Below are 15,706 nucleotides of genomic sequence, written 5' to 3' on the forward strand. Positions count from 1 at the left end.
TTTTTTTTTTTTTTGGTGTTGAAAAATGTCATCGTAATTATTATTTTTTTATTTTTTAATTTAAATTTCTGAATAGGTGGATTTGACACTGCTCATGCAGCTGCTCGGTATGTTTCTCCCTTTGACTCTCTCTTAAAAAAAAAAAAAAAGAATAAAATATAATAATATCGATTTTTATACAGACATATAAATCAAAGTTTTTTTATTTTGTAGAGCATATGATAGAGCTGCTATTAAGTTCCGTGGAGTGGAAGCTGATATCAACTTCAACATCGAAGATTATGATGATGACTTGAAACAGGTGTTAAATTACTTCCTCTATAAGACTATATAAACTATATATAAGATTTTCTAATATTTTCAAAAGATTGTTATTAATATTGAAAATTGAATTTTTATATAGATGACCAATTTAACCAAGGAAGAGTTTGTCCACGTACTTCGCCGACAAAGCACAGGCTTCCCTCGAGGAAGTTCTAAGTATAGAGGCGTTACTTTGCATAAGTGTGGTCGTTGGGAAGCTCGAATGGGTCAATTTTTAGGCAAAAAGTAATCTCTCCTTATATTCTAATATCATCATTCAAACACTTCTTCATCTTTGTTTCTTGTTATATTTTTTTTTTGACGATCTTTGGTTCTTGTTATATTTAACTTGAGTTTTTGGGTTCTTGAAATCTTCAAAATATTATTTAGGTATGTTTATTTGGGTTTGTTCGACACGGAGGTCGAAGCTGCTAGGTAAATGTTTTTCTGTTTTGATACTACTACAACGCTCATTGTTAAGTCTGTGTAAATGTGTTTTGTTTTTTTTTCTGTACTAAGTGATTTTTTATATTTTATATAATAAACACAGAGCTTACGATAAAGCTGCAATCAAATGTAATGGCAAAGACGCCGTGACCAACTTCGATCCGAGTATTTACGACGAAGAACTCAATGCCGGTACAACCAAATTTCATTTTAATCGAGTAAGTTTGTTTTAACCCAAAACAGAATCCTGTTTAATGATGTTTGAATTTGTTGTGCATAGAGTCATCAGGGAATCCTACTCCACAAGATCATAACCTCGATTTAAGTCTGGGAAACTCGGCTAATTCGAAGCAAAAGAGTCAAGATATGCGGCTCAAGGTAGGGTTTAATCATATATTATTAACACTAGTTTCTAACCTTAATATATATAGTTTTTTTTTTGTTATAAACATGTGTTTTGTTTTGTTTTAAGATGACGCAACAGCAACAAGATCTCCACTCTAATGAAATTCTCGGATTAGGTCAAACCGGAATGCTTAACCATATCCCCAATTCAAATCACCAGGTGAGTTAAAACCCCAAAAGAGTACTAATTTTGAAAAATATAAATTTTTTATTAACATTCATTTTTTTGATAAATTAGTATCCGGGCAGCAGCAACATTGGCAACGGAGGCGGATTCTCACTGTTTCCGGGGGCTGAGAACCACCGGTTTGATGGTCGGGCCTCTACGAACCAAGTGTTGACAAATGCTGCAGCATCATCAGGATTCTCTCCTCATCATCACAATCAGATTTTTAATTCTTCTCCTACTTCTCATCAAAATTGGCTGCAGACAAATGGCTTCCAACCTCCTCTCATGAGACCTTCTTGAATCTTTTTAAATATTTTTAAATTTTCTTTATATATAAGAAACAAAATTCGGAAGAAAATTAACCTTTAAATCTCCATGTGTTCTTCTTGGTATTAAATTAATTATCGGCTTATCTTTTGTCTATTTTTTTTCTTTCCCTTAAACCTCTTCTTGTTAAATTTGCTGAGATGAATATATTTTTCCAGCCATGGGATATATAAAATATTATATCTCTATATTGGAAATTGGATAAGTGTGTGATTTGAGATGTTCTGACTAAAAAGGTTGAGATGAGATTTGTCAATGAGTTGTCTTTTGTTGTTTCTTCTCAATACATTTATTAAGATTTTTTTTTTAAACGTTACTGCTTTATATGTTACCTGCACCTATCTACATATGTGTTCAGTCCTAACTTGTTTTGTTATTCCTCTTTCATATCTATTCAACTAATATTTTCCAACATTTATTTCATTTTTTAAAAAATTCTTGGAAGTTATGTCACCCAATTACTTTTATTCAACACAGCATAGTTAGTTATTCAGATATATATATATATAGTTTTTTTTTCGTTTGTTACACTATAAATAAAAAGTTTGGCATGTGGCATACACACATGGTTTCACTTTTGCTGCATTGGTTTGATAAAGTTGGACTCACCATAAATCGAATCCTAAAATACTTTTTATGTTCACTTTCTAACCATAAAAATCGTATAAATTGAAACACACTGAATATGGTTCAACTCATTTAAATGCCAAATGGAAAGGTTGAACCACACTCGCAAAATTGACTTAAAATTTCAGTTGTTTTACGTATATATTTTTCTAACCTTTTAAAATCAAAATATGTTTTTTTTAACCTCCTTTTCACTACTTTTTGAGTTTTTTGCCATCACAGCTAGCACAAATTATTTAATCACTTTGTAACGTTTTTATGAATTAATGTGGGTCAACCATAAGAAAAATTACGAATTTTCCTAGTTTATACTATTTTCAAAGTTGTAGTATCAGTTCTTTTTTTTTTTTTTTTTTTTTTTTTTAAANAGTTGTAGTATCAGTCATCATAGAAAGTAAAAAAGAGAAAATGATATTTTTTTTGGTTTTGTCCATTTTGTAGATGATATTTTACCGACAGAACAAACAAAAAAAAACAGTGATATTAATTTTTTTTTTACAGCACATTAATGTTGAGACGAGAGAGAGAAACAGAAGTAGATTGGTACTGATGTTTCCCTAATGGAGTAAGAAATAATACTCACAGTTATTTTACGATCTCAACAAAAAGTTAAAATGAATATCAACCGCAAGATCTCTTCTTCCTTTTTCACACTCTCTGAATATAAATCATAATGCCTACTTGTATAACCTATGAGAACGTTAGTTAAAATAATAGTATATTCCAAGACTAATAAATATTTATGAATTTTGTTTTAAAAAAATATGGGAAATGTAAAATTTTAGGTATATAGAGAGAAAAGAGGCAAATAAAAATTGGGGATTATTAGGGATGAGTGGTCATTTTCAAGTAATGTGTCCTTTGAATCAGTTTCTCTCTCTATCTCTCACACAGAAACCCAAAAGAAGTCAGACATTGTTATAATGGTGAGAGAGACTTCTCGGCTTCACTTCCTTTCTCCTCTTTTTAATTCTCTTTCTAATAAAAAGTTATTATCTATTTAATGTTTCTTCTACTCTTATACACTTATTCATGAATCCTTTACTAGATTTTACTTTTGTTCTCTATGTAATCATATTCCTCCTTAAAATCTTGGTTCATCTATTTGGATACATAAATTACCTTTGCGTTTTTTTTACATAAAGTTAACTTTGTCAATACAATTTCCCCGACAATGACATTCTGACTATTTTACCTAATAGATGATACAAAATCAGGAGTTGTATGAATTTTGTAGCAAGTGTCTTTTTTATTGACCGGAAGAACTTGAATGTTTTAGTTGTATGAATTTTGTACAAGTGTCTTTTTTATTGACCCGAAGAACTTGAATATAAAAAAGTCCATTCGAAACACTTTATCGGTAAATATTAATTGAAAAGATCGCTTTGATACTTCTCATCGTATTAATTTCACAAATCAATTTGATATAGAATAAATGTTTTTTGTTCATATAATACAACGTTATAATGTTGCAATTATCTATTCTTAAACGAGTCATAAACGATGCAATTTATTGACACGTCTTCTCGTTCGTTGTCATCAAGTATTTCACAGTATATAATACTACTATGATATAGTATTACCTTATGAGTTATGATATAGTACTATGATATAGTACTATGATATAGCAGTACCTTACGAGTTATGGCATAAACATTAATCAAACGAAACAGATTTTTTTATTTCTTTTAATGAACCTCAACCTACCAATCAAAATCGACAACTTAAATAGTACTATTGTAAGTATGGAGATATAATACCTTAAATTATTCATGAATTTAGTTGGCTCATACATGGACTACCTACTATTTTACCTTTATATAATGATACTGTCTTCCATTGGTTATGTAACAAACTAAAAAGTATAGAATATACAATATTTTGTTGTCAAATACTACTAGAATGAAGCCACAAATCATTCAATGGCGGTTGAGCACCGCGACGCATTTAGTTAATTGTTATTCTGAATTATTTTTCTTTCCAGTGGAAATTTGTAATTCACGTGGATCACGTCGTAACAACAATTTCCTTCAAATGGGTAACCTATCTGATCATCCTTAAATCATTAACTTAAACCAATTTTATTATTTAAAAAAATATATCTGAACTTTTTTATATATAACAGGTAACAAAAACCTTCCAAGTATTTCAAGGGACAAACAAGAAAAAATCTGTCACATGTACAGAGACACACATATACGTATTTTTGTACATGTATTAATTTGAGCATGTCAAGAAAATAAAATTGTCCTAGGGTTTGAAGGCAAGTGGAGATTAGTGTACGAGGAAGCGGTACGAAGGACCAATGAACGCAGACTTCCTGGGGAAATTCGAAAACTTTATAATTAGTTTAGTCAAATAATATTTTTAATCATACGATAAGGAATCAGTCGGTCCATGAGTAGAAACTGTCTGCAGAAATCTTAATAAAAGTTCCTTAAGTACGAAATATAAGGAATATTTAATTTAAGATGAACCTAATTTCGTCACTGAAGTCGTCACTTCAAACATATGATAATGGCATGAGGGCTAGTATTTTAGTTTAATTCATTTCTATAAGTGGCAAGATTTGTAGTACTACGAGGATAATCGTATTACCCAACTTGCTAGTACAAACTTCGTGATTGTTCTTAGTGCTTCAATATTAAACTCGTCAATCCAAAAAACTTTTACGATACCTATTAGAAATATATATATTATTAAATAATTAGTGGATATGCTTTTTTGCTTATGGAGTCTCCTAGAAAAACAATCAACTTGCAACCAATACCTAGAATCTCAAACCGATATTTAATTTTCTTTCTTTTTTTATAATCCTAGCTTACTTTTAAAACCTAAGATCTGGTAATACATTCGATGAAAATTTCAGTATATAATTTCTTATTCAAATATCATAAAACGAATCCTAAAATAATAAAACTCCATGCATGTGGTTGTAAATAAGGTTATGTGCATATCTGATTATAGTTAAAATGTGATATTAAATCTAGGTATGGTCGAATTTGGTTAACCCGGATTCTATGACCAAAAATAAAAATTAAATTTGGATCATGTGATTTAAAACGAGATTGTAAGTACTAAAATAATTATAGTCTAGATTGGCTTCGTATGTTTAAGTGTGATTTAAAGAACTTTTTAAAATAAGTTGTTTTTTTTCCCTTTAGTTTTCCATTTTGATACTAGTTTGTAAATGTGAAAAAACTTGATTTAGCTATCAGTCGTGTATTCTCGAATTTGACCGGAATTAACTCGATTAAAGTTATACTATAGATTGTTATATATATATATATATATATATTATTTATATTTTAACCAACGACGTCAAGTTTTTAAAAACACATCGAAAGAATGATGAAATTTTCAACTCTCTTTTTTTTCTTTAATTTATTGACACCCTTTTTTTCGTCGACACACTTTTAGCCTCTTACCTTAAAAAGACAAAATAAAATATATATCCACTATGCCGTGAATTCAAAGGGAAATAATCAAATATATCCACTTGGTACCGAATCAAAATGAAGATATTATGACAAAAAAAAACTAATATTACTCGGAATAAGTCCAGTAATTTTATAACAATAGTTAGAAATGATTCATAGTAGAATATAATGGTGAAACAAAATTAGAGTGGTCCAAAAACGATGACAGGTGTCTCTCATGCTTTGTCGAGAAAGACCCTAAACACAAAAGAAACATTGGACTGTATTATTATTATAATAACGGAGTATTATTTATTCACACCAGCGATGAGCGAACTCATGTTCTGCAGCAACTTTAGTAAACCCAGAAATATTAAATTTGTAAAAAGATCTATACTTTAAGATCTCTTCTTTTGCATCGTATCGACGAAGCATTGTCTATTCTGCAGAGACACGTAGACCATTAGATTCGTCCTCTTATCACGAGAGTAGAAAACTCTCTGAAACAAATAATATTTCTGTTGTTTGTAAAAAGTGTTTTTACCCTCCTGCAAGATTTCAAATAAAATGGTTACTTTTTACAGTCTGCCATTTTTTTTTATGTTTTTTTTGCTTTTCGGCTTTGTTTCCTTTAGTTATGTATAGCCATTCAAGATGTCAGTTTCCATATTTAGAATATTAGTCCGACTCAAAAAAGAAAATGAAAAAGGTGAAATTCAATTCATCATAAGCATATAAGGTGTATACAGTGGAAAAATATGAAAAATATAGTTAATAACTACAAGATGTAAGAACAATGAAACCAAAAAATGTTAAAAAATAAAAATAAATAAAGATACTGGAAATATTGGAAATTTGAAAACAACGAGTTACAAATGGCTTGTCGCTAAACTGATTAAAATATACACAATGATTATGCCGTTTGAATTTGCTCATTCCATCATTTGCTGCTACCTTCTGTTGATTTGGTAATTCTCAAGCAGTAATCTTTTTTTTGCCATTGCAGTAAAAATGATCAACTAAAGGTATTCAATATTCATATATATCGTTTCGTATAGTAATTTTAGTTTTTGAATTATATTTCTTGTAATTTTGTTCTTGAAGAATCTCTCTTTTTTTTTTTTTTGGTGGAAGTGGAGAGAAGAATCAATTAAGCACACACAGCTTCATCATATATTGTTGTCCTTCGCCGACAATCTTCTTACCTTATTGCCTTTGTTTTGTCCCATCGCTTTCAACACAATTTCTATTTATAGTAATCTCCCATCGGATTTGTTTTTTTTTTATGCATTCTTAACCATTCATTTTATAAAAAAAAATAGTTCCCATTAACAAGCCCATTGTTGGCATCAATTTAACTAATCAACTCTAATAAACCACTAATAAGTATTTACTATTATATATTGGTACGTACAAAACACGGATGCTAATATGCTATGTAAGAAAACTAAACCAATTTTTTCAATCAAGTAAACCATAAATCAAACATTTGAATCAAATTGTACATAAAAGAATTAAATTAATCAACAAAAATTAAATCCAACAAAAATCGAAATTATCTTGAACCATACAAATTAAAATTTGCTTTGTACTTTATAAACAAACTCAAGTAAGGGAAAAAAAAAACTGAAACGAAGACCGGATTAGAGTCTCCTAGTGTATACTTAGTAGTGTTTATTTTGGTCTAAACAAAAAAAATGTCTACAAATAATGAAATAACTATTAATATTAGAATTAGTAGTAATGAATATTGATTAGTCAATAAATAAAATGATATTGCTTTCCGAATTCACAAACAAAGTCTTAAAGAGTGAAAGGTGTTTTCACATCCCAAAATGTTATCAAAACACACAATTTCGTGATATTAGAGAGACTAAAGAGTCTCACGAGTTTCCAATTTGGGAAAAGGCATATTATTTTGTGTTTTTGCTTATTTTGACAACTTTATAAATTTCATAAAAGTAGAAAATCTCGTGGTCCATCTAAAAATGTCGTGATAAGCATGGGAACCACCCAAATTAGGGTACAAATTGTGACTCATACCTACTTCTTTCTCCTTATTCAATCCCTTTCATAATTTTCTGTAACTCACTTACGAAAACTTTATAGTTGCGTTTATATGATAAAGAGTTATAGACTATAGTATCGAAATACTAACTACGAAATATCCAAATCAGGAAAGATGATGTGGATCATTTCGTATTTATACAATTGATACCTTATGATTCATACTATATTCATTTTTCCTATATAAAGCAACCCAACTTTGTCAAGAAAAAAAAAGAAAGAAGCAAAGTCATCAACTCTGCAAACAGAAAAATCCATAAGAGTTTTAAAGTTATTTAACACGCATATTTTGTAGTAAATTTGAAGTATATACCTGTACGTGACAGTGTGGTTCGACTTTATTTATGTTTATTAATGAGTAGTATATACTTTGTGGAGAGAATTGATTGCGAATCGTAGATAGAGAGGATTGCATTAGCTAATCTATGGATGATAAGTCAAATCTAGGCTTACCTTATTCCCAAGAAACTACGTCTGCGCTTTTGTGGATTTTTACAGTTTGATTTCATCACGTTACTGAGAGAGAACCATTCAATAAAATGACAGGAGTTATGGTAGACCGTGATAATAAAAGGCTAAGTTGTAAGTCTCAGCTTTTTCGTTTTTGTGATTTAAAATTGTTTACATGAGAAGATTAATCTTACAAATTTTACAGCAATAAGAGAAAATGACTTGCAATGTAAGATATCGTTTAAACAGATGAGCCTAATATCTTTATTAATGGGCCTATTAAATTATGGCCTTATTAATTAAAATAAACATAATAGACCTAAACCATAATAATATTTTGGGTTTACCGTACTCCATTCTTAAAGCCCATTTGCATGATCTGTGTTCTACCTTCAATGTCCATTAGAATTGTAATATGGATGGTGAATCGGTTTCGAAAATGAGACGTTGGATACGAATTGTGTACTTTTTTTTCTTTTCTTTTGGTTGGTCGTATTAAAAACCTTTTTTTTTGTGGGTTAGAAGATATTTTGAAGTTCTCTGCTTTGCTTTTAGAGTTCGTTATTCAACATCATATCTTTTAACAAGATTCTTCTGACAACTATATATAATTCTCTCCAATTTCTCTGTATGTACGCGTCTGAGTAACGTGCCTAGAACTTGCGCGTAGAAGTAGACCAAAGATAGTCAAAGTGATAGGATTGTTGTACTGACTGAGCGACCGAACGAAGAAAGATCTTTAGAGTGCGTATCAACAACCAAAGTACACAATCTCAGCTTTATGTAGACCGTCCGATCCTACTTAACTGTTGTACTAACTCACTAATGAAAACACAACACGTGTGTTTTGATACTCTTTCTTGGGAACGCTCTATAAAGGACGATGTCACACCAGATCCCAGCACCGTATCTACCACCTTCTCAATCTCTTTCTCTCTCGTGAATTACCCACCGTCTGATCAATGCTATATAGTTTTGTGACGTTAAGCTTATTCTTTGTTGCGCATCTCTAGGCTCTCTCTATCCACTTGCTTATCTAACCCTCCGATCTTGTTGGTCTTTTTTTTTGGGTGGAAAGATATGCACTTGAGTTGTAAATTTACTGGTTTGCGATATACTCCAACTGTACGAGGGTCTAGAGAACTAAACCGAATTAAACTATATACAGATATACTAGTACTATATATCAATCGATTTGGCCTGGTAATATTGGTTTCAGTTCATTTTATCAATATTTGATGTTAAGTTATTGACAAACAATGAATAAACGACGCCATGATTGCGTACTATGGGACTCTCTAGTCATAAACCACATTTATTTACCATTACATAATTTGTGTTTTATGAGAATGTTTTTATCAGATCTCTAACAAAAACAGTTTGAAACCTGTTCTTCTTTGTATAAGTCCTTTGAAATTTTATTTATTTTTACTTTTGATTACCAGCCTTTTAAAATAGTAAATGATTGTAGCTTTTATAATTAGGTTCCAAGTGGGGAGAGTTGTCTCGGGGATCTCATTTGACGTGTGATGTTGAATTTATGATAGAGAACCTAATGATCTCGTGGTCCCTTTAGCAGGGTATATGTAACAGTCCAATATGCAACTTTCATGTCATGTAAACGAGATGAAGAGTGTGTGTTGACCCAAAATCTTTCAAAATGCAGTAGGTGTTAGCATTCGTAGAAGCAAGAAGAGCTTTCATATAGATATATAACACTAAATTGTCCAAATTAGCAAAATAGATATCTTGAACAATAAAAAGACAACCGCTACAGAATTTGTGATTAAAAAAGCTTTGTAGAAAAGAATAGAACGTTTTTTTTTTTTTTTTGCTTTGTGAGTGCATCCTAAAGTCATATATCTCTGCTGTTAAGGACGAACTCTTTAAATATCTCTGCTGAGGTTTCAGAATTATTATGGTACTAATGGTTGGTTTAATATCAGATTGTTTGTTTGTTTAAGTCTTCAAAACTTTGAGTGAACAACTTATAAACAGATTGCGCGAGTTTGGATTGTATTATCCTTATATCTTATGTGTTACTTTGGTACGTTGTGCATATAAAATTATAAATAATTAAATCGTTATATTATATACGAAGAAAAGAGGGCAACGATGATGATAAAAGGTGAAAAGGAAGTTTAGGATCATCTTTGTTTTCTATTTTGTGTTTCTAACTTTCAAATCAGACAAGACAAGGAGGTATGGGTCTTTTAACACACAGAGACTCAACTTGAAAATTCCATCAAACCACCAATTAAAAAAAAAAAAAAAAAAAGAGAAAAGCATTCAACTATCTTGTTAGAATCTAGAAAAATAAAAAATGTTTATATAATCATGCTGAGTTTTGAACAAATTATTAAATATCTCAAGGAGCCCTAAATCTTGTCTTTTTGTCTCTATCATTAAAATTTACTGGAATGGGGGGCTTTTTGTGACCAAAAATTTGAGATTAGGTACTATGGTCAAGACTCTCAAGTTTAGACCTTTTAGAGGGTGTGGAAATAACGTTTTTAGCCCCGTCTTTGTATCTTCTTCTCTTATCTTTCTCCTCACTTTAATCTCTCCTCCTCTCTCGATCTTAACTCTCGTTTTTTTAACAGTCATGGCTTCTCACCATTGTTCTCTATAACCTCCATCTCTGTCACTTTCACACCAATTCTTTGGCCTCCCAAACACAAAACGGCTCCGGCGTCAACACCATCTGGTCCGATTAAATCAACAAATTTTAATATATTTCATTTTGGACGAAGAAATCTAAACCCTAAAGGATACTATCTTGTGAACCCAAGAGTTCTAATTACAAAAATTAATCAAATAAAAAAAAATTTAATTTTAACAATCGGATCCGCAACATAAACCATCAAATCCGCGACGAGATCCAACACCCTGAAGAATCTCTTTGCGTTTTTTAACTTGTAGATTCCAAAGACAATATCCGAGCAGAGAAACTCTGAGAAAGAGATGATTTGGGGATGTTCGATTTAAATCTCAGAGAAAAATAGAGAATTATTAGAACGATGAACATTTCTCATTCAGATGATTCTCTACAGATTGGGATACAAACCTGATTCTTCTGGTTGACACCACTTTGGGACCTGTTACTCTGTTTCTCCTGCGTTATGCTTTCCAGGCTTCTCTTCACTCCCTCTGGCAGGAGCGGAATAGACGCCGTCACGGGGAAGCTCCAACCCCAGCTGCTCAACTAATTAAACACCTCGATAGGCAGATCTGTAACAGGCTGCTCACGCTCCAACCTAAAGGGAACCCCACCTGCTGCATGGCGAAGTGGCTCGACTCTCGTTGATAACACGAGTTGACAATTGTTACTTTTGCTATTTTTTGTAAGAATTTATGTGAGCTAGTCTTCTCTAGTTTGGGGCATAAAAACGCGCTGCACTTGATGTAAACACTACTTTTTTTCGAATAAATTTTACATTTTATTCAAAAAAAAAGAACATTTCTCATTTTTTGTGGTCAAGAGAGAAAAGCGTTGTTTTCATTTGAGTTTTTCTACAGCTGTTAGCAAGGATAGCAACGTAATTACCATATATCAAAAAAACTCTAAAAACGCAAGTCCGGATAAAAAGTCTCAATTCCATAAGAATTCTGAAAATAATGCCTATATATGTAATTGATCCAATGTAAACAAGATTAAATTAGATTTTCACAATTACAAATACCATTATAATCATTTAGAAGTCTCTACCATTACGACACTTATTAAAACATTAAAACAGTTTTTATACGTGTATAATACTATAGTACCAGAAAAACGAACTTATAATAAAACAAGCAGAACAAATTAATGCTGCAGGCTTTTTAGCAATTGTCTCCCATATGCTTTCCTTTGTTTCAGAAATTGTAAAAATACGAGGTTAAGTGAATGTTGTAACTGAAATCAATGATGCAGTTTGTGCATTCATCAAGAGAACAAGTACGATTGATTTTTTTTTTTGTTTTTTTTTTTGATGTTTTCAATGCAAACTAAGGACTATATACAATGGAAATAGATAACTTCATGAACTATATATCAAAATAGAATGCATCTTAGTTTTTTTACGAACCACAGTTAGATATGTGTCTTTAAAAGAAAAAACGAGAATGAGAAAAAAAAAAAAAAAAATCTATCAAGGACTTGGAGACTTTGGTGCGTGCGTTCACTTTGTTAGCCACAAGCCCATAACACATTCATACTTAATTTAATTTAATCACGGTAAACCCATATTTTTTGGGGTTATATTTTGTACTTCATTACTATAAAACACTAGTTTTGGATCCGGATCATGTATACCGCCATACCTATACTAAACGCAAACGTACTAGAGTTGTATGGTTGGAAAAAAAATCGACACCGTAAAGTCGATAAATTTCACTATACGGAAACTGGTATAAAAGTCGGGACGCATGTCAGTGGCATGGGGCTTATATTATACTACTAGTTAATAGAATTAAAATAGCAACTAATGTATTCTTGTTTATCACGCCACGGTTTTTAGCAACAAGTAAATAACTGGAATTACAACTCAAATCAAATTGCTAAAAGTGGAAATAATTTTGTCAAAAACACCCAAGTCGTGTGACTTTCGTTTTCTATAAACTAATGGAATTCTTTAAAAAAAATTTCCCCATCATACTATAAAACTTTCGGATGTATTCATTTTTTTCTCTATAATATATGCTTATGTTATATGTATCTTAACAAATTTCTATTTTAAATAATAGACTATGAGAAAACAGATAAAGGTTGTATTATTTGTTACCCCCAAAAAAAAAAAGAAAAAAAAAACTAACTACGAGTAAAATAGTTTAGTGTGTCTCACGTGCGACGAGGAAAAAGTTTTGGGAGAGGAGAAAAAAAAAAAATTAACTTTGGTTTGAAAAAACCGAAGAGCTGACACAAGCTCATTGCTTTAGCTACAGTAACAGCCACCGTAACATTTATCTATATGACAGACCAATCATTTTAACCTTTGTTTCCTAGCTGGCGCGTGACAGACACTTTCTCTCTCCATGCCCATAAAATCTCAAAAACTCTGTTTTTTTAAAAGCTTTAACTGCTTTTTTTTTTCTTCTGCTGTAATGATATCACAGAGAGAAGAAAGAGAAGAGAAGAGAGTGATGGGAGATAAGAAATTGATTTCGTCTTCTTCTTCTTCCTCGATTTACGATACTCGTAATCATCATCTACCTCCACCGTCTTCTTCTTCCGACGAAATCTCTCTGTTTCTCCGGCATATTTTCGACCGTTCTTCTCCTAATTTACCTTCTTACTATTCTCCGGCGACGACGACTACGACTACGACTTCTTCTATGATCGGTGTTCACGTTGACCCGCATGCAGATAACTCGAGATGTTTCGTTTCTGATGCTGCTGCGCTCATGTCGTCTAAGCGCGTCGGTGATTTCTCTGAGGTTTTAGTCGGTGGAAGCCCAGCCGTTGGATCAGCCTCTACCGCCGCGTGTTTCGGTTTCAATAACAACGCTCAAGGAAACAGCTCTGGGACTAGAGTATCGTCTTCTTCTGTTGGAGCTAGTGGTAATGAGACAGATGAGTATGACTGCGAAAGCGAGGTGCTTTTTGAAAAATTTCTCTCTGTTTCTCTCTGTTTTGCATGTTTTTAAAAGTTCAATCTTTTGTTTTGTTTTCTAACAGAGATTTATTTCTCTGACGGGATCTGTACTTTTTTTTTTTGTTCATTTCCTTTCCCCCTTAAAATGCGCAAACTTGTTTGTTTTTGTGAGAGTGTCTTCATTAATGCACAAAGAGTGTTGAATGAATTAGCAGGAAGGAGGAGAAGCTGTGGTTGATGAAGCTCCTTCCTCCAAGTCAGGAGGTCCTCCTTCGCGTACTTCATCTAAGAGATGCAGAGCTGCTGAAGTTCATAATCTTTCTGAGAAGGTTTTGTTTTTTTGTTTAGCTCTTTTTGTAGAAAGTTTTGATTTTTATTTAAGGCATATTGATTAAGACTCTTTGTTCTGACAGAGGAGGAGAAGTAGAATCAACGAAAAAATGAAAGCTTTACAGAGTCTCATCCCAAATTCAAATAAGGTAAAATAATAGTAACTATATATAGAGAGACACATCCTCTATGATTATGAATATGAATCACTCTTTTTTGTTTCTTTTACTTATTTTTGGGGCTGATTATAATGGTCATTGCAATGTGTTTGTCGGAGAAGACGGATAAGGCTTCAATGCTTGATGAAGCTATAGAGTATCTGAAACAGCTTCAGCTCCAAGTTCAGGTCAGTAAAGAGACTCACTATATACGTATCCTCTGTGGGATTGGGATGGTGATATAAGTCGTTTTTGTTTTATCTTTGTTGCAGATGTTGACAATGAGAAATGGAATAAACTTGCATCCTTTGTGCTTACCTGGAACTACATTACACCCATTGCAACTCTCTCAGATTCGACCCCCAGAAGCGACCAATGATCCTCTGCTTAATCACACCAATCAGTTTGCTTCGACTTCTAATGCACCGGAAATGATCAATACTGTGGCTTCTTCCTACGCGTTAGAACCGTCCATTCGTAGTCACTTTGGACCTTTCCCTCTCCTTACTCCATCTGTGGTGCGTAGTTAAATAACACATTTTCACTCTATAGTTCAAATTCTTGAAAGGTAGTTTGTTAAGTGTAATTTTTTTGTTTGTTGCTTAAGGAGATGAATCGAGAAGGCGGGTTAACTCATCAAAGGTTGAACATTGGTCAGTCCAACACAAACCTAACCGGTAAAGTCTTCTTGAATCTTTAAGCTCAAGTTTTTGACAACAATGTTGTTCCTTGTGTTAAAATGTTGAGGCATTTGTGTATTTGCAGGGGAACAAGCTGTGTTTGATGGACAACAACCTGACCTAAAAGATCGACTTACCTGAACAGAATCTCATCTTTGCTTCTATATGTTCTTGTTTCTTACAACGCAAGAAACAAAGCTACCCCTGCCTGACAATGGATATGCATTTAACGGTCTTTATATATATATATATATCTTTTTTGTAAGGTTCTACAAATTGTTGTTGACACGAACTCTAGAGTGTTAGTCTTTGGATCTAAATAATAGCTATATATATTAAAAAAAAAAGGACTGAACTGAACTTTTTAATACAAAGTTGTTAGGTTTATAAATATGTTTTATGGTCGGATATGTAAATTATCTAAAATCATCTTCGCATTGTATTGGAGACTATAAATGTCTAGGCTTTGTTAATTGAAGACTTTTTAAGTCTTTAACTATGGTAATTTTTTTCCTCATTAATTCTCCAAAAAGTCCTTTACTACTTTCACTCTATTTATTTTAAAATATTATTGAAACATAATTTAAGAACATGAAAAAGGTAAAAAAGGAAAATTCTCGGATTCTCTCTTTAAAGGAAAATATCAGAGAAAAAATTCGGTTAGAAGGCGACCGGAGAGAGTTGTTGAAACAAAGTATTGATAGAGCTCGAAAGGGTCGACGACGCAGCAAAAAAAAAAAAAAAAAAAGGG

The 15,706-nt window shown here is 32.0% G+C and overlaps 2 protein-coding genes and 1 long non-coding RNA gene across 5 annotated transcripts in view; 2 read left to right on the plus strand and 1 right to left on the minus strand.

Annotated features, from left to right (window-relative positions):
* Positions 1 to 1,856, plus strand: part of LOC104719944 (floral homeotic protein APETALA 2) — a 10,598-nt gene extending 8,742 nt beyond the window's left edge. The window contains exons 7-11 of the mRNA XM_010437925.1: positions 694 to 738; positions 854 to 942; positions 1,031 to 1,128; positions 1,223 to 1,315; positions 1,394 to 1,856. Coding sequence (XP_010436227.1) covers positions 694 to 738; positions 854 to 942; positions 1,031 to 1,128; positions 1,223 to 1,315; positions 1,394 to 1,624 — 556 coding nt within the window. The 3' untranslated portion in view covers positions 1,625 to 1,856. The remainder of the gene's footprint in view (positions 1 to 693; positions 739 to 853; positions 943 to 1,030; positions 1,129 to 1,222; positions 1,316 to 1,393) is intronic.
* On the minus strand, positions 10,971 to 11,674 carry LOC104716405. The gene is made up of 2 exons (XR_756036.2): positions 11,282 to 11,674; positions 10,971 to 11,167 (listed from the first exon to the last, which is right to left on the minus strand). It is a non-coding gene; the product is annotated as an uncharacterized LOC104716405 (long non-coding RNA).
* On the plus strand, positions 13,278 to 15,433 carry LOC104716406 (transcription factor SPATULA-like). 3 transcript variants are annotated; one of them, XM_010433778.2, is made up of 7 exons: positions 13,278 to 13,788; positions 14,000 to 14,116; positions 14,201 to 14,266; positions 14,398 to 14,463; positions 14,548 to 14,793; positions 14,883 to 14,952; positions 15,041 to 15,433. In XM_010433778.2, exons 1-7 carry the CDS (start codon positions 13,297 to 13,299, stop codon positions 15,094 to 15,096), a joined length of 1,113 nt encoding a protein of 370 aa, XP_010432080.1. In that variant the 5' UTR covers positions 13,278 to 13,296; the 3' UTR covers positions 15,097 to 15,433. The 3 variants fall into 3 exon arrangements, with proteins under 3 accessions (XP_010432080.1, XP_010432082.1, XP_010432081.1); XM_010433780.2 differs by having other exon boundaries at positions 14,886 to 14,952; XM_010433779.2 differs by having other exon boundaries at positions 13,279 to 13,788; positions 14,003 to 14,116.

The sequence above is a fragment of the Camelina sativa genome, chromosome 10 (genome assembly GCF_000633955.1).
Source record: "Camelina sativa cultivar DH55 chromosome 10, Cs, whole genome shotgun sequence".
NCBI lineage: Eukaryota > Viridiplantae > Streptophyta > Magnoliopsida > Brassicales > Brassicaceae > Camelina > Camelina sativa.

Excerpts from the sequence above, each read along its gene's own strand:
- LOC104716406 (XM_010433778.2), top strand. The coding sequence starts at position 13,297 with ATGATATCACAGAGAGAAGAAAGAGAAGAGAAGAGAGTGATGGGAGAT. Across the intron at positions 14,117-14,200 it reads TTCATAATCTTTCTGAGAAG|AGGAGGAGAAGTAGAATCAA; the intron begins GTTTTGTTTTTT and ends TTGTTCTGACAG. Across the intron at positions 14,794-14,882 it reads CTCTCCTTACTCCATCTGTG|GAGATGAATCGAGAAGGCGG; the intron begins GTGCGTAGTTAA and ends TTGTTGCTTAAG.